At 46.0% G+C, this 18,488-nt stretch overlaps 2 protein-coding genes and 1 long non-coding RNA gene across 14 annotated transcripts in view; 1 reads left to right on the top strand and 2 right to left on the bottom strand.

Moving 5' to 3' along the window:
• Positions 1 to 13,116, bottom strand: part of LYPD1 (LY6/PLAUR domain containing 1) — a 64,273-nt gene extending 51,157 nt beyond the window's left edge. Inside the window, exons 1-3 of one of the 3 annotated variants that reach the window (XM_070476304.1) lie at positions 12,949 to 13,116; positions 12,792 to 12,821; positions 11,385 to 11,522 (exon numbers count right to left, since the gene is read on the bottom strand). In XM_070476304.1, coding sequence (XP_070332405.1) covers positions 11,385 to 11,522; positions 12,792 to 12,821; positions 12,949 to 13,018 — 238 coding nt within the window. In that variant the 5' untranslated portion in view covers positions 13,019 to 13,116. The other 2 variants (XM_070476302.1, XM_070476303.1) reach the window with 2 other exon arrangements.
• On the top strand, positions 12,875 to 17,466 carry LOC139038078 (uncharacterized). The gene is made up of 2 exons (XR_011491009.1): positions 12,875 to 13,430; positions 16,968 to 17,466. It is a non-coding gene; the product is annotated as an uncharacterized lncRNA (long non-coding RNA).
• The window catches only part of NCKAP5 (NCK associated protein 5), a 1,117,154-nt gene continuing 1,113,294 nt past the window's right edge, over positions 14,629 to 18,488 (bottom strand). For 8 of the 10 annotated variants that reach the window (XM_070476293.1, XM_070476296.1, XM_070476292.1 and 5 more), the window contains one exon: positions 14,629 to 16,111. In XM_070476293.1, the coding sequence (XP_070332394.1) occupies positions 15,830 to 16,111 (282 nt within the window). In that variant the 3' untranslated portion in view covers positions 14,629 to 15,829. The remainder of the gene's footprint in view (positions 16,112 to 18,488) is intronic. The other 2 variants (XR_011491008.1, XM_070476298.1) reach the window with 1 other exon arrangement.

Here is an 18,488-nt window from a genome sequence, read left to right as displayed (position 1 = left end):
GTGGCAAAATGGCTGTGGGTGCAATGATTCAAGAACGTCGAAGCATTTAACCCAAGGCACCCTTGTATTTTTCGCCATGAACACACCAGTCTCTCCCGTGGAAATATCCTCACACTAAAATTTATACTCTTACAGCTCATCATTCAGTGAACCAAAATTCTGAAATGTCACACACAGCTTGAATAAAAAGTCAGGACATCGTTGCTGGCACACGTGCTCTTTTCCTTTTCCAAAATGTGACAGCTGGGGACTTCGCCGGTGGTCCAGTGGTTAAGGCTGTGTGCATCAAATGTAGGGGGCACAGGCTCCATCTTTGGCCTGGGAACTAAGATTCTCCATACCACAAGGCACAGCCAAAAAAAAAAAAAAAAAAAGTGACAGTGATTCATGAATGGAGGTCCTCTGATAATGCATTTCAATGTTTGTTTTAGCAAAAGAGTGAGTAATGTTAAGAAGAGTGCCTTCAATGATTTATGAAACTGGGCTCTTGCATTTTTAACCTTTAAGTCCTTCTGATTATTGTTCTCAAAGGGCAACATTAACATCATGGGGCCCAAAGATTTCATGCATACAGATTTACCCAAATTAGGAACAAGCGTCCTCGGTGGCAAAATGGCTCCTGTGGGGGGGGGGGGGGGGGGGGGGGCGGCACTGGAAGCAATGTGCTTGATTCTTTCCAATTTTGTGCAAGGATTCCTCAAAAAGTGATTTGGCAGACACTGACAGCTGTCCATCCCATAGCCACCCAATGTTTTCTTTCTTTACAACAAATAATGGCCACAAGACAACATTCAGATCAATGAAAGATAAGGAGAAGTCTCTCTGAGGGACTCTGAAAAGTTTGCTTTCTTGGTAAAAGGAAAAGCTGAAGATAAAAGCTCCTTGATGCTATCTCTTTCCTTTAATTGAATACAAGCAGCCACTTTTTGAACAAGAGTCAATTAGCCTATGGACAGAAAACCAATGCTTAGGAAAATGGAGAAAACCTCTGATGTCTTTGAGGACATCACTGAGTTGTAGAAACAAGCCCAGGACAGCCTACTTCTGGACCATCTTGTTAGGTAAACAATACCTGCTTTTATGGGGCTTATGTCTCTGTTATCTGCCACTGAAGACATTCTTAAGTGGCACAGAAGGTGAGGTCCAGGTGGAGCTAAGAACTAAAGGAGTCTGGCAACAGCAGTGGCTGATTAATGCTCTTTGGAAATTATGACCTATAGGCCAACAAGGGGAGTAGACCAAAACGCTTTCTCGATGCATGAAGCTTTTGCAGTCAGAACTTCCTCGAGCTTCAACATAAGAATGGCATCCAGGTTTTATGACAATGATATTAATGATATTCAACAAAGAGGGCAAGAACACAAACAAATTAGTTCTTAGGGCCAAGTTAAATTAAGTGCAAGATGGACCAAAGGATAGCAAAAACATAAAACATAGTCCTTTTTTCCTGCCTCCCTCTGTGGTTTAATTTCCTGAAATTGAATGGTTTAGAAATGCATCCCCCAGCTGAAAGTCTGGATTACCTGTGTCTTGGACATCTTCACATGTATTTTCAATTTGCATCTCCTGTGTGGGAGAGGCCTGGCGGAAACAGAGGTTTGTTGGGGGAATATGACTATGTGGGAGGATTGGTTTTCTTCCTAAGGGAGTTCATGGCCAAGCTGGATCTCCATGTACCGGAGTTCCACATAACTTACACAATCAGCTGATGGAACTGGCTGGATGGTCACCTGTCCCCAGCTGGCTTGACTACGAAGTTAGCTGAATGTTGTAGGAGCTGGGGTGTGTGGTTTCCAGAAAACATTTTTATTCAAAGCTTGGCCAGATGAGACTTAAAAGCTGACACCCAAGAAAAACTGGGGTGCACTGCAGTTCAGAGCTGTTTCTTATGTGCCATTAATGGGCATGTAGACATTGCAAATGTAATGAGAAAGCCAACAGTACACTCAACTTTGCTCTTTTCTTCTTATGGTAGAGTTTTAAGCCCCCTCATTTTCAGTATAATGCTTCTAAAATACCAACAGATAAATTATTTAGTTTAGCTTGAAACTTGATTTTTCAAGCACACTTATTCAGCAATTATTTACGGGGTGTCTACATACAGTGAGTGAGTGGATGTGGATGTGTGTGAAAGGAGACAGGGAAGAGGTAGGGGGAGAAAGAGAGAGGCAGAGAGGAAGGAAGAGCTGGGCAATGTGCTCGGGAGCTCTGGCTGCAGAAATGAACCCCAGAAATGGACACTAGTGAATGAAGCTACAATCCACTTCTATTAGGAAAAGATACTCTAAAATCCTAAAGGATCCAATGCCATGCAAACTGCTGGCTGGAGATCGTCAGAGCATCCCTCTGTCTTCCTCCTCTCATCACCAAGAAGGTCAGTGCTAGAAGCTCAGGCCCAGGTAAGCAGGATCCCACTGGTTTGTACACACAGACCCAGGTTTTACAACAAAGTTGGTTTAGTCTCTCTGGATCTTAACCTGCTCTTATGTAAAACACTTGCTTCTGACTTGCTTTCTTCTTTTTTCCCTTCCGACAGCCTGGGACAGGCTGAGAAGAAGAATGTTCGGTCTTTTCAAAGAAAGTCAGTGAACTCTTCCCTCTCTGGGTGCGGGCCCCACCTGCTCACAGCCTTTCCTTCTGAAGCCACGGAAATTCTCAAAAGAATCTCACAACTGGCTTTGAAGCCAAGATCCATTTGGATGGCCTCATGGGGTGGACAACTAGTCAACCTGCCCGCCTCTTGTTATTTCTGTACTGGTTTTCTGAAGTTAGGGGAAACCCGAGTGGTTTGCTAGCTTTTACATTAGTGACAAAACAGTACAAAACATCACCCAGCATCACTTTCAATACACCTGCTCATGCCGGTGCTCTTTGAAGCAGCCTCAGCACAGGGCATCTGAAGCTGCTCTGCACATTCATATTCAGGGCGAGTACAGTGTGCGTGGACCGCAGTGGGCTGAGGGCCACACTGGGAACCACATGCCCTGGCACTCTTTCTACCAATCCTCCATTCTCGCCAACAAGTCCAAGAAATAGAAAAACATAAAAAGCTATTGTCCATGTCCAGTGAGAAATGAAATGCACTGGACCAAGTATCACAACTTCCTTAAAATAATACAACACTTCATCATTTTTGCATCTGGATCCCTCTCCTGGTTTTTTTAAAGTCATAAAGCTCAGAATCAACGTCATGAACCATCACTGCTTTATTCTTCTTAAATACACTATTGGGGGAGGGGAAGCAATTGCTTACAAACTGTTTATGGTTTCACCTTATTGAAAGCACTTAATTCAGTTCATCTACTGCACTGCTTTGGACTGTTGCAGGCAATCAGAACATTGGAAGCCATTTATTAATAAGGGAACATGCATTATAATTCTGGCTTGTGAAAACCGTTCCTGAATCACAATGTAGCCATGGCCCCAAATTTACCATGGATAGAAGGAATTAGGCATATAAATCATAATTCTTTTGTTTACTGCAGCCTGACTCATCACAGATTTGATTGATGCTCCTATATTACAGATACAGCCTTTTGTAAAATGTCCAGGGGAGGAGGAAACACATTGTCCTCTACCAGCAATTCTCTTAGCCCCAAAAGACAATCCTGTACCACTAGGCAGAGAAGTATTCAGCTTAGCCTACATAAAAGCTTTCATCAATGATTTGGTATGGGGGGGAAATGGCTAGATTTGCACATGTTTACGGAGTACACGTGGTAGATGATAAAACCACACCAGAATTTCATCTCCTGAGCCAAAATCTCTCCCCAGAACGCTTCTCCCCCTGCTCTACTCTCAGGCCTTCTCAAGAAAAGAACGAGGAGCTGGACTGATCAAGCTGTTTAGGCAGGCCCTTAGAAAAGAAAACTTTCTGGGCCCCAGTAACCTCTTCTTTGAAATTATAAATGAAGATCTCTTCTAGCTTAAGTGGTGCAGGATGCTTGAGGGCTGTGGTCTATGGAGGATGCCAGATGTTGGGATGGGCAGCTGAGATCATGGATAAGAGTTTCTAGTATCAGTGATAGCCCACCCAGATCCCTGAGGATTCTTGTGGCTAACAAACTCACTCAAGGCAAAAAAGGAAGAGGGTGGCAGAGAATGAGATGAGAGGATGAGATGGCATCACCAACTCAATGGACATGAATCCGAGCAAACTCTGGGAGATGGTGAAGGACAGGGAAGCCTGGCGTAGTCACAGAGAGTCAGACAAGGACATGACTGAGGGCTGAGCCACTGAGCCTCAACAGGGAAAAGTCGATTAACCCTTTAACAGATGGCAGCGGGTGTGGAGGCAATGGATGGGGAGCCCAGTGCTGAGCAGAGCAGGTTCTCCACGACTCTGAACTCCTTTGCCCTATGGCTTTCTGTGACAGCTTGCTCTTAGCACAGGTTTTTAGTTTAACGTAGCAATTTGGCTAATTAGCCCACGGAATTCCAGGCTCACCATCAGCCCTCTCCTACCCCATCTCGCCCCACCCCATTCTATAATTTAGAAACTGCCAAGCCTGAGTTTTCTTTTCGACCTCTGCAAAGCTAGAGGAAAAATGCACTTCCAAACGGGGTGTGAAATGGATACACCTTGAAAACATTATTCTAAGTGAAAGAAGCAATCATAGAAAAACACAGATTGTGTGAATCCATTTATATGAAATGTCCAGAATAGGCAAATCATAAAGACACAGAGTAGATTAGTAGTTCTCAGATTAGTGACAGCTAAAGGGTACAGGGTTTCTTTTTGGGGTGATGAAAATGTTCTGGAATTAGATATAAATCTGTAATTAGACTATTTTCACAACTCTGTGAATATACTAAAAACAATCAATTTTATGCTCTAAAACAGGGGTCCCCAATCTCTGGAATCTAATGTCTGATGTTCTATGGTGGAGCTGATATAATAATAACAGAAATAAAGTGCACAATAAATGTAATGCACTGGGAATCATCCTGAAACCACCATCCCTCCGCCCTGGTCTGTGGAAAAGGTGTCTGCTAGAAAATCTGTCCCTGATGCCAAAACGGCTGGGGACTGCAGCTATAAAGGGATGAATTTTATGATACATAAATTATACCTCAATAAAACTGTAATTAAAAATACAAAAAGAAAAACAAATGACATTAGAGTGATTGGAAAAAAAAAAAATGCCAGGGAAGGGAAGGACTTGAATTTCAGTCCCACCGGCTGTGTGGTCCTGAGCAAACTGCTGAATCTCTCTGCATCTCAGATCCACCAACCATCAAGTGAATATATTATCTCACTGCGGACCTTCCAGGCTAATTGTGAGGATCCTATTTTAAGGAGTTAAGGGTTCAGTCCGAGAAAGTGTGTGCAGAGTTAGCCTTCAGAGGCAGCTATGGAGAGTGAATGAAGCAACTCCTGGTGAGAACTGCTGCCGGCTTCCATCTTTAAGGTGACTAGACTGCCAGCATTCCTCACTGCCTTGCTGTGTCTCATAAGACAACGGGTGACCTGTTTTGACATACAACAGGGGAGGAAGCTAAGCCCCTGGGACGTGCAGTAACTGAGTAACCTCTTCGAAGTTACTGGGAAGCCTGGCACATAGCTGTTGGCTCCCGAACGGAGAGAGATGCCCTTTTCACACAACAGCTGACAACAGGTGCTGGGCTGTGGACTACTTCTGCACGGTGTGGTACTAAACCTCTGCAGGGTTTGAGCATTAGAATCTAAGTCAGTCATCAAACAAGAACAAAAGAAAGAGGGAGGGAGGGGGGAAGGCGGGCAAGAAGGAAAGAAGGCAGGAAGGGGAGAAGGAGAAAGAAAACAGGCTGTAGATTCAGATCTTTTAATTTCAGGAATATGTAAGGGAAGCAGGTTTCCTTTTGAGTTCAAAGCAAACTGTGTTTTGTTTTCACAGTGCGTTTCATTTTTCACTTGGGAGAGAAAACCCAGCTTTGAAGCTTCTCTGTTTAAACTCATTAGGAAAACCATCAATGATGGAAGCTTTCATGAGATCATAGTGGGAGGAATTAGTGCCGTGGGAGAGCTGGATCAATCCTCAAATGTTTCATCTATGGAGATGGGAGGTCAGCCCTGGCTGCTTGTTCAGCTAGAAAGTTAACATAAACAAATACTTTACTTACTGGAGAGTCCAAGGGACTAAAGACATCTGATATTCACCCTCTGAAGACCTCCTCAGAAGTCTGCTATGCCTGCCACATGAAAGAGATGGCTGCATCTCGAGAACTTAAGTGAACAACTAGATTGGCAAAGTGTTTTCCCTTGGAGAAAAAGGTGTTCTTTCAGGATTCCACTGGGAAAGAGGCAGTGATATTGACATTCACCACACAGAATCTTTCCCCACATAATTCATACCTTCATTGAGGTTGACATAGAAACCTTTTTAGCAGGGCCAATGTTAATGTACGAGGATATCTTTTTTGACATCTGAATCTTTTTTATTAAGTTTTTTAACCTGTTGCGGTCTCCTTGGCAAAGTTAAAATATGGCGATTTTTTACATTTCTGTTCTCTACTCTTGAAGTGGATTCCATAACCTTCTCAAAATGGATTTGAGAGTGAGAAAGTAAGGGCTGCAGGTGGGATGTTCAAAAGGGAGAAGATATGAGAGAATGAGTAAGAGAGAAAGATATGGAACAGACAGGGTCACTAGAAGATTGACAGATATCACTAGTACTATGAACAAAGATGTTCTGGGGCGAAAAAAGTTAGAAAACACCTTTGTGCCTACATATAACACATGCTAAGCATTTATGACCTGAACAGCTACAAAGAAGGAGGATGCACATTTTCATTTCTTCTCACAAGAATTAGGATTGTGTGCAAATATATATACATAGGGAAAAATTTATATATATGCATACACATATATATGCCATGTGTGTGCACCCTAAATAAAAGAATCCAGGTATAAAGGGACTGGGATATAATACTGCTTGGCAAAACTGACCCTTCCTTCCTGCCAAGCTCACTGTAGCCTGTCATTTTCAATCTTAGTGAAGTTAAGAAGGGAACACAGGCCATGGTTAACTTGCTACTTCTTCCTGCTAAGAGTGGATGACTGTGTCAGAGACCCCCAGGTCCTCCCTTGCTGTCCCTTCTTTAGTTCATGAGAAAATAATCTAAGGCATGAAGCCATCCTCACCCAATTTAATGAGCAACTAACTAATCCAAAAGGAAAACAGTCATTACTTATACAGCCATAATGTAGATGCAACATGGCATATAAATCAGTAACTCATGTATCGCAAAACAGACAAATAGATGAATGCCTGTTGCAAAGGACGGGTGAAGAGATCGATTAGGTTACTGATTCTGACCATGAACTTTCTCTCAATACACTGCATTTAACTTTTAAATAAGGTTTAGGAGAACCTGTAACATTTTGCTCACTGACAGAGCTATATTTTATGAAGGGCAGAAATTGGCTAGTCTATAAAAATTAAATTATGCCCCTTTCACTGTATCTAGTCAAGAGGAAAAACTCTAATTACAAGATTGCACTGTCAAACAAATGCAAATTCACATTCTTTATACTCTGGTTTCAAAATTCATGGGCGGGGGGCTTATATTCTGAAGTGAAAATCAATATTTGAAATATTTCGTGGAGTGCCGCGATAAGCCAGAGCAAGAGAAGTGTCATTATCAAGGGTGGAGCGGTTAACTCATTAAGTGCAGAGCTGGAGAGAACAAGTCATTTATTATGCAAACATTTAAATATCAATTAGTAAGGACAATGAAAGGAGCCTTCCCCTCCCCATAATCCACGCCTTATTTCTCAATAAATGACCAAGGGGAAAAAAAGCGGAAAACTCTCTCAGCCCCCCATAGGAATGCCACTCTGGGGAATGCTGCTGCTGCTGAGTCGCTTCAGTCGTGTCCGACTCTGTGCGACCCCATAGACGGCAGCCCACGAGGTTCCTCTGTCCCCTGGATTCTCCAGGCAAAAATACTGGAGTGAGTTGCCATTTCCTTCTCCACTCTGGGGAATAGGTAAAGGTTAATTTTAAATGTACTTCACACTTGAAAATTCAATGTACCTGCCTGAAAATTCATAAGAGCTGAGTTTGCAGACTTAATCCAGAAAGGACTATCTGAGGGCTTGGGCATATTGCACTGCTGGTATTTTTTTTTTTTTCCAAAAAGAATGCCTTTCATTCCTACTTAAAATCAAACTTGCTTGGTGCATTAAAATCTTAGTCCATTTAAAACCCTGCTTTTTCTCTACCTATGGAAAATGCCATAGCACTCAGACTTTACAAATCCTGGGTTCGTTTTCCTGTTCTTGCAAAATCCATTTTGTGGATCGTCCACTCAACCCAGTTCACTAAGCCTATTAGGTGAACTTGATGGGCATGAGAATTGTCTGAGTCTTAAGCAATTTTCTTGAGTTATCTTTGCAGGCAACCCTGGAGACGTATTTTACCGTGTAAGGGGTTGGCCTGGGATGTTACTGAGCAGATGCCTCTCAGTAACAACTCACTGACAGACATGGACCAGACATCTAATTTCCCCGACTCTTGTTTCATTCCTCTAATATACAAAAAGGTTGGTCCAGACCAGCAGCTCTCAATTCAGGGGCTGATCCCTGGCCAGCTCTACCACAGACTTCCCCAAAGTGGCCTCTCCAAGGAGGGGCCCAGACGTGAATTTGAACAAAACTCTCAGATTCTGATGCGCACCAGTAACTATAAATCAACCCCTATGGTTTACTCCTATCAACATAATTCTTCTATTATGTTTACTTATAATCTTTATGCAAATATAGATCAATTTTTGTGTATGAGCTACGAAAGTTGGTGAACTCTCATTAAAGGAGAAACTTGGGAGGTTGTTCACAGATGGAAAGAAGATTGCTAGATCCCCCTTTTATGATTTTTCTAATAGATAAGTCAATGCAATTTTTTAAAGCCAAAACAACAAGAACCCTTTCGGTTCCAAAGCACTGAAATTCTTGAAACGACATGTATCACTGGTTCAGCAGAAACAATTCTGACTTCGACACCATTGAGCGGGGGGAGAAGCTGACCCTGCAGTGAAGTGAAACACCCGTGGGTAGCTGCCTGGGAAACAGGAGCCTCATAAGAGGACTCTCGGATGTCAGGTGATATCCCCACATAAGGCACAAAAAGAGAACCTGGTGCGTGCAGTATACAACAGAAATCAGCTGTTGCTACACTGAGGAGTATACCAAGCTGAGTTCGCTTAACAGAGTTTTCAGGTTGGCTCTCTCGCCCTGCCGACAAGGGTCGAGTTAATCACCACTGAAATAGATGGGTTTGTAACACCACATGATGAAAATAGAAACGCCTTAGACGTTTCAGTCCACCCCCTCTCCTGTGCCCACCCCACCTTCGACTTCAGACACAGGGATGTGTGTTTGGCTGATTTCTATTGAATTCAGGATACTCCGTGAGCAGAGTTTGCATCCTTCTCCTAACCGGTTCCTTTGAGCCCACCAACAGGGTCTGTGTCTCACACCTCACAGCTGAGTCTGCCTTATTTCCCTCGTGTCTGTCACTCTCCAGCCTGTGACACGTGGCCAGAGGAACCCGGTTTGAAGATACCCAGCGCCCACTCTGATCGAGCTGATAGCAGCTTCAGGTCAGGCACAGGGGAGAAGCTAGGCGTTATCATGCCAGGGATACCTTTTTAAAAAAACAAAAACAAAACACAACACAACACAGCGCGGGGTGGACGAGAGAGGGAAGCCAGATGAAAACCTGAACACTTGAAAATTCCATTTTCAAAGTGCATCTCAAGTACACTTTTAAAAAGCAAGAACTATCTCTCAGAAAGCCACCTCTTCTGACTGCAATTTGGTTCATAGCTTTTCCTTTCCTCGTGACAATCATATCGCAGGTGATGAAACATGATCCCCAGGTAAAGCAGTGACCTGGAGGATGACGAAGAAGTTCTATATCCCCATTTCTGTCTGCCTCTAAACTACTGCCTGGAAGAAAGCTACAAATATTTGAGAGTTGCAATAAAGTGTTCAGAGTGATTCTGATGAAAATCGCAGTGGTTCCTCTGGTGGAAGAGCAGTCCGTTTTTGCTCAGATTAAATTCTCAGGATGAAATACAAGCAGACAAGAAACATCTCACCAGAATCACCATGTCAATCTTAGCTAAAGACCCATCACTAAGTTTTGTTTGGCTTTTTTAACAGCCTGCATCCCATATAACCAAACAATGCATGTTGCTTTCTTTGAGAAGTTATTTTTGAGAGCAATTATGTTTCTGATGTCCTAGAATGATTCTGGTGGAAAGAATCCACACCTAGACTGATCATAATCTAAACAAACAGCCTTGAAAGTCATACACACACCCCACCTCACAGTACAGTGACCCACGTAACTAAGTGGCAAGCCACAGGTGCAGCCAGACCCTTCCCTGCGAAGAAAACCACATTCCCAAAGTTGTTTTTCCCCAAAATGCTGGCTTTAAAACTTGAGCCTTTGCATTAATCTGCTACCAGATTAAAAGGACTCACTTAACCCTTCCAGGCCCTCCACCAGGCTCTGTGGGTAGTGCAGTCCAGTCAGCTAAACAGAAGCTGGGCTTGGGTTCACTGAATATTATTCATCTATCATTTCAACATCTTTAAAATGACAAAGTCTATATTCATCGACTTGACCTTGGAAATGAAACCCTAGTTCACTAATTTCCCCAAAGTTCCAGTTGTACTTTAAGGGGAGTTTTTGACTTCTGGAAAGACTCCTGGGAGGGGCCGGCAGCTCCTGCTCAGTGAGAAGACTCTGCAGGAAATGAGAGAGGTTTGCGCTGCAAGACCGACCTCGCCTTCTTCCTCCACCTGGCCGGTGCCCAGGCTCTCTGTCAGCCTGCCAGCAGCTAAGCCTGTGGGACTGGAAACTACATTCCTTTGAAAGATCTTGGCAATTTGTGCCTGGAATTTGATGCATTAGTTCTAAAATTAAATAAAGATCCTGTAGTGTTCTTCAAAGAAATATGGCGTGGCTCTCTGACAAAACACATTTTTCAACTGCTGACCTCTGGGAACTTCAACTAGCTTCATATTTCAGGCTGACACTGCTCACAGGCTACTGTCTAGTTGCCCGAGCAGGGCTGGTTATCCATATATTTTCCAGTCTCCCGATCAGCTTTTAGCAGCGGAAGGTGAGGGGAGTAAATAAAGAGGAGAGCCATTCATTTAAATGCACAGCCCCTTCCCAGTTCCTTGGGGAGAAGCCCTGGTAATTAACTCTAATGAGATTAAAGTAACTTGGAACTCTCCATCTTCCCAGCATTGTAAAAGTAAATCCGCGATAAACCAGTGTGTGCATGATATCAAAGTCAATCTTTTCCTGTAATGCAATGGCCCCTCACTTCTACCGAGGCCCAGGCTGGAGAGGGGAGGAGGAGGAGGGGGGCTGCCAGCGTCTTACCTGCGCTTTGCTCCATCACTTCTTTCTGACACATGTCTTGAACGTTCACCGTGCAATTCACGATGAACTCGGGGGACGAGCAGTCGTTATTCAGCTGGAATTCTTCACACTGGTAACACTGAATTTGCAGCGCAAAGCCTGTGGGACAGACGCAGTCGGGTTCAGACCCAGCCTCACAGGGACCACCCGGGAACCCACCGCCCTCCCACTGGCCCCAGCCAGCGTCGCTTCCGCGCTCGCGTCTGGGGCTCCCAGAAAGGCGGCTGCGGCTGAAGCCAGCAGAGGGCGGCGTGGCTGCCGAAGGTCCTGCGGGATAAAGTGCGATTTTGCTCGCGACCCTTAGACCCTCGCTCCAGAAACAAAGAGCCTATCCGACACCACACCTGGCCATTCCATACGGAAGTAGGAAGGAGGAACATGCAGCCTAGGAGCGGAGTAGCTCCGGAGACTTGCGTCAGCTCCAGTCTACGCCGAAGATTTGCCTGATTGTTAATTGGTTACAAATGAGTTAATTGCTATTTTGGCACCAGTTGCGATTGCCTTTGCAGACGCCGTTTCGCTTTTCTTTGATTTTTGGCGTCCGCATTCCAGCGCTGTGGTTCGCAGGCTCCCTACGCTGAAGCTCTGGAGGAAGTGCCGCTGCGCCCCGAGTCCCCCACCTTTCTTCGGGACTGTTCCCCCGAAGCAGCAGGGGTGGCCGCGGCGTGGGAACGGGCATCCCTGGCCGCTTTCTGCCCCACTTTCGGCGGCTCCGTTTAGCTAGGGCTCCGGCTCGGGGTCCCAGCTCTGCAGAGCAGGGTTGGAAGTCGGTCTCTGGAGGGAAGGAGTCAGACGTTTCGCACCTCTCTCCGCTCCAGCCTGACTGCTCCGCTTGCATCTACGAGCTGCCTTCCAGACCCAATTCCCCCGGCTCCCAGGCAGACGAGCCGCGGACCCGGCGCAACCCCTCCCAGCCCCCCAGCGGTCGCGCTCCGAGCGCAGCAACCCAACCCGGGCGCGCCCCGGCCACCGGCTGCCCCGCGTGCTGCTCACCTGTCGGCGGCGCCACTCCCACGGGTTGCTAGAGACGCCCGACGACTTGGCGGGTTCGCGGTCTGTCGCCCCAGTTCCCTAACCGAGACCCCACGCTGCTCGGACCCTCCCTCCTTCCTAGCTTCTTTCTACCGCGCAGTCCAACCATCTGCAGCCAGAGTCCCACCAATCCGCCGCTCCCGCCTCTCTTGCAGCGCGGGATTTGGAGACCTTCCCATCTAGCGCCTCTGAGCACCCCTCGCTGCAGCCAAACTCCCGCTGGGCAAACCCGGAGCAGCACAGGACCGGAGGTGGGCGCCCAGGCGGGGCAAAGGGGCCGGCGGGTGGATGGGGTGTGCGCGCCTGGCCGGACAGCTGGCCGCTTCGTTTTCTTACCTTGAAGCAAGAACAATCCGCAAAAAGTTGCTGCGACGCCGAGGACCCACATCCTCCCGGAGCCGCGGGGCCGGGAGCGAGCAAGCGCATCAGAAGCTGCGACCGCGGCGGAGGCTGTCCGGGCCGCAGCGGCGGTGGCTGCCGAGGCTGCTGGGGCCCGCTCTGCTGCCGCCGAGGCGACCGCCGCCGCCGAGAGGAGCCGCAGGTGCCGGCGGCGGCGCCCGCATCGCCCGAGCCGGGGCTCCGGGCTGAGGGTCGCCGCTGCTCTGACTCGAGCTCCCTGGCGGAGCGCGGCGTCTCCGGAGTTGGCCACGGAGAATGAAGGAACTACGGGCGATCCCGAGCACCCAAAAAAGTCTCCTCTCTTCTCCCCACCTCCCACTCCGGGCACCACGTGACGGCTGCCGAGTTGGGGTGGGGGTGGTGAGCGGGGAAGGCTGGGACAGTCTTTTCACGTCCCACCCCCTTCCGCTCGCCCTCTCCTCCCGCCTCCGCGCGTCCCCGGGACTGGGACGCCTAGAGGGGTAGAGAGAGCGTGTAGTTCCCCGAGGCCCGGAGGCTGGAGATCAGGGAACAGCGGGAGGAGGGCGCAGCAGGTGCCGCGGGGATCCGCCGGGCGCAGTCTGCAGGACCTGGGAGGTGAGGTCGCGAGACTGCGTGCCCGAGGCCCTCTGCTTGCAAGGGCGCGCGCGCCCCCCACCGCTTCCCTGCGCCCCCGGGGCTGGCAGGCTCCGCCGCCGCAGGGTCTCTCCGGCCTGCGGGACTGGGGCTGCGGGGCCGCGGGGCCCGCTCCAGTGCGTCTGGCAAAGTTGCACACCTGTAGGCCCTTTACAGTGCCCCATGCTGCCGCGCCTTCTCTTCCTTCTAGAAGCCCCTCGGTCGTTACCGGGATTGGATTCAGCTGCGGCGGGGTGGGCTGGGTGTGGTGGGGTCCGTGACCAGCTCCGCGCGCTCTGCACTCGGTTTATTTGCCGCGCACACCGCTGAAGGGTGCGCTGACACCGCCCTCGTAGCCTAGCCCAGGAGAGGGCCACCCCGGGGAAACCTAGATGAGCTCCCACTAGAAAGCAAATCGGGGTGAAGACGGGAGTTGCTCTACTCCATCCCGTTTCTCGAAAAGACCAGGCAGCTACCTCGACTTCCCTCCTAGCCATGGGAAATTAGCATATACACCCGCGTCCTCGCGTGTACCTTGCCTTCCCAGCCCAGGACTCGGTTGCTGGCTGAATCCCGCACGTCGATTCCTCCTTTCTCGACCGAGCAACCCACCTGGAGTGCCCGCGGGACTACAGTTGCCGTCCTGACCGCCGAGCCCTGCAGCAGGTGGTGCGGGAGCCCGCCGGGAGCGCCGTGGAGCCCCCGCCCCCAATCCCGCTCGTGGCTCTCCCAAGTCCCTGGGGAGCATCCACTTCTGTGAAAAGGGCTTCAAAAGCTTTGTCCCTCTCAACCTCGGGCCTCCTCTAGGAGGAAGCTCTCTCAGGCCGAGATGCTGATCATTGATTTGCCTGTCCTGCCGGCAGAGCGTGTCTGGAAATGCGCTTAAACGGCTTTCTTGTAATTCCTCCGCAGAGGTCCCTACCTGCGTCGGGCCCCCTTTGCTCACCTCTTCCTCTCATTTTTGGTTGGTTAACCCCTCAGGGAGATAAAACTGCTTTGACCATTACTGGCTAGTTTGCAGACTCCAGTCTTACTGCTGGCTGAACTACTCTTTCTGGAACTATAAGGCATTTGCTTATTAGTCTGTTTCTTCTGGGAACTCGTAGCTAGAGCATGTGTGAGATTTAAACAACTAATTGGCTCAAAGGGTCCTTGAATAAGTTTTTAAGCTTTCAGTGCGTGCCATTGTGATATGACGTTTATTTAGCAATGAAACAAAAGAATCTTTAGAAGTTTGAAAGACACAATTTTAAGACAACAAAATTCAAATGTAACAAATTGCACAAATTAACCAAATAACACTGATCATACAATACTCTTGAAAGAAACAAGTGTGTACTAAAGTATCCACAGATCCTAAAAATATTTGTTATGCCTAGTTTACAAGCTCCTGTACAAAAGCAATTATAAATAGTTCACATCTAGAAAAAATACACAGTAACCTTTAAAATAGAATTTATCCTTACATATAAACAGCCTTTGTAGAAAAAAAGGATATTAAAAGTAAGCATTTTTCATAGCACCAATCATCTTATTTTTTACAAAGTGAACATTGCAAATAGGAATCTGCTTTTATTTATAGATTGATCAGATTTTAATCAAAAGAGCAGGAAGATAAAAATCAACAAATAATGTTGAGAATCACAGAGAACCACTAAGTAGAAGCGGGTGTAAGGAAATGATTGGAGGGAAAATAGAACTACATCATTTCTGATACATATCACTTCTGATCAGTGTCGCACTTGAGTTCCTTTACAGTTTTCAATAGAAGCAGGATAACACTTCTTGCTAGAACCTGAATCTTTCTGTCAACAACTTGGAATTTGCACTAGAATTGAAGTTTCTATCAAACTGAGATTATGAGAGGGAGATGACAAGAGCCCTCTGTTTTTCTGGCAGGCCCTGTTTTCGTTTTACAGAGTGTACCCACAATCTGAGGACTAAGACAGTGACCTAAACAAAAACTTGGTTTGGAATTTTTAAAAAATATATTATCAACGTCTAAGACTTAGGACATCATTTCAAGAGCATGGCACTGATTCAATTTATTGCTGGCATTTTTTTTTTTTTTGCTACAAATATAATTTCTTTTTCAAGAAAATTTACAACTTCTGTACAAGTATTCAAAAAAAAAGTGCAAAATTAAGACTTCTGTATCCTGGGTGTGTTTACTTTTAATCCTTGTGGAACACAACAAATAGAATCGATCTCTATTGCCCTCTCAGGGAAGTAAAGCTCAGTGGGCTGCTGGCTCTGAGTCTGACAGCGTAGGCTCTGGTACTGCGATCGTTCACGTGTTGTCATCTCTACCTGCCCTGCTCCTCCCACCCCTGTTTCTTAAGTGCTCCATTTCCAGCTCACTATGGGGCAGGGGGAGTCCTTTATACATCATTTGAACCCTGACTTGCACAGGAAGAGAAGCTATCATATAAAGAATCACTCAAAGATTCCAGGTGGTCTACCCCAGGCCTATCGGAGCTACTCAAAGAGGCCTCTTCAGTTTTCTCTTTTTCTTCCTTCTGTCCTTCAACCTTGTTCAGAGAGTTCTTCTCCTTTCCTAATAAGATCACAGTATTGCCGTTATATTTATTGAATGACTCCAGGGAAATTTTGCATAATCTGTTCTCAGGATCTTCTCTTGTTTCTTCAACTTGTTTCAATTTCTGCAATAAAAAGAGGAAAATATTAGAAACATATTTCTTTGCAAAATCAAGTTATTCTAGCCAATATTCAATTTTTGTCGGTATAAAGCACAATTTAAAAGGATAGAAGGAACCTACAAGTCTTTTAACAAATCTTCTAGTATAATTTAATGTAATAATAAAACCAATTTTACAGATAAATCAAAACTTTAATCATTTTACTGAGATAAATAGGTCCCAATTTGCAAATCATTTAAGTGCCACTTAATTTCATTTTAAATGGATCCATCTGAAATTTGTTCAGGTAAAGTGTCTTCTTTTTCTTAAAGTTTCAAACGCCTTTCTTTTCCTAAATATTATTAGTTGTCCTATTTCTAAATATGGATAGGGATTGAATTGCAGCCAGAAATGACATTTCTATGTTAAATAAAAGGGCATACAATCCTTTAAATTGCCACACAATTTAAGTACACGTTAAATTTGTCAGAAGCATTGTCACGTGTGTATTTCTTCTGCTCACAAGTCTTATGCTATTGGAAAGAGATCTTGGGTCTGAGGGGATAGAGTCTTCAAGGCCCAAGGGCTTAAAAATCATACTAACAGTTCTGCATTCTGCACCCCAGTAACCTCTTCTCCAGGAGGTTCTAGTTAAACCGATTTAAACAGGGGTACTTATATGCTGGTAGTCTCTGGGACTTCATAAAACAGTGCAGTCATATTTGATAATTATTGTAGGTGAACTCTGTAAACATGAATATATTCAGTTGCTTAAGTAGTTCCTGAGGTCCAAGGTGACCGGAGGCATAGATACGAAAACTGACAAATGTGGAAGTATTAAAGCCATGACCACATCTCTCATCTCCTTTTCCTCTTTCAGGCAAAAATTCCATCAAAACGCAAGGAGGACACAGGAACAGGCCTTAGAGATAATAACAGTAGCTACCATTTATTAAGCATCCACCATGTAAAAGACACTGACAGTACTTTATCTATAAGCCTTTCCCTCCACCCCCCAACAAACCTGTAAGTTACAACTCTTTGCGACCCCACAGACTGTGGCCCACCAGGCTCCTCATCCATGGAATTCTCCAGGCAAGAATACCGGAGTGGGTAGCCATTCCCTCTCCAGGAGGTCTTCCCGGACCCAGGCACCAAACCTGCATCTCCTGCATCGCCTGCAGCTTCTTTACTGCCTGAGCCCCCAGGGAAGCCTGCACGACACACGTCTCCACTTTACTGAGGAGGAGAACAAGGCTCGGACTGGCCGGGTTGCCTGCCCAAGGTGGCTCAGCAAGTGATGGAGAACGAGATTGCAATTCCTGTCTGGCAACCTCCCATGCTTTTGTAATAAAGGACAAGGTGTCCGGTATGGGTTATTTTTGCTGTTGTCATTTTGCCACCCAAATATGCCAAACCATCTCAACTGCTCCTGTCAGAGGCCCTAACAAGGCAGTTCTACTCCCCACCCCTCCCCCAACATTGCTATGACGGATGTCAAAGGTACAATGAGGAAACTGTATTTGGATCTGGGGAAAAGCAGACACAGTCAAAGCCTGTGAATTCTCACATGCTAAATATTTAATTTGTTGTTGTTGCACAGTTGATCAGTTGTGTCTGACTCTTCTGCAACCCCATGGACTGTAGCCCACCAGGTTCCTCATCCATAGAATTCTCCAGGTAAGAACACTGGAGTGGGCTGCTATTTCTTTCTCCAGGGGCTCTTCCTGACCCAGGGATCAAACCTGTGTCACTTAGCATTGGCAGGCAATTCTTTACCACTGAGCCACCTGGGAAGTCTGTTACTATTTAATAGAAAGAGAAAAGGACACAGAAGTGGATGACTCTGGTGTCCCTAGACCAGGCTCAGACAGCATCTGTCTCTCTGCTGTGGGAAATGGCGTAATTCAGTGGGAATATTTGAAAATCATCCTTGAAGTGGTGTTTATTTCATTATACTATTAACATAGGAGCACTATTCACAGAGCTAATTTTCAATCTGAAATGGCTACCTCGAGACCAGAGATGGGCTGATGAAGAGATTCCTAGGTGATTACAGAAAAGTGGCCCCATAATTAGGAACAACTTCATGTAGCAGCCCGTTTTCATGCTGTGCCAATTTTAAGCATTCTTTTAAAAGCAATTATAAAGTACAATGTGAAAAATACATGGAGGGGGTAGAAAAACTTTGCTTATACTAAATATAGGTAAATAAAGGGCATTCAATGTAATTTCCTCCTCACCTGAATATCTTCTCCCTTTTTTCTTATTCAAGAACCACAATTCTTTTTCTCGCCTATTTCTGGTCATTGTGGATCTCAAATTCATTCAATAAACACTCACGAGAGAAGCTATCGTGAGGCAGGTGGAAGGTTTTGGTGCTGAGGATACAGAGATGAAT

The sequence above is a fragment of the Odocoileus virginianus genome, chromosome 13 (assembly GCF_023699985.2).
Source record: "Odocoileus virginianus isolate 20LAN1187 ecotype Illinois chromosome 13, Ovbor_1.2, whole genome shotgun sequence".
Lineage (NCBI taxonomy): Eukaryota > Metazoa > Chordata > Mammalia > Artiodactyla > Cervidae > Odocoileus > Odocoileus virginianus.
The sequence above is the reverse complement of the archived record's forward strand: the minus strand, read 5'-3'. Positions and strand labels throughout refer to the sequence as shown.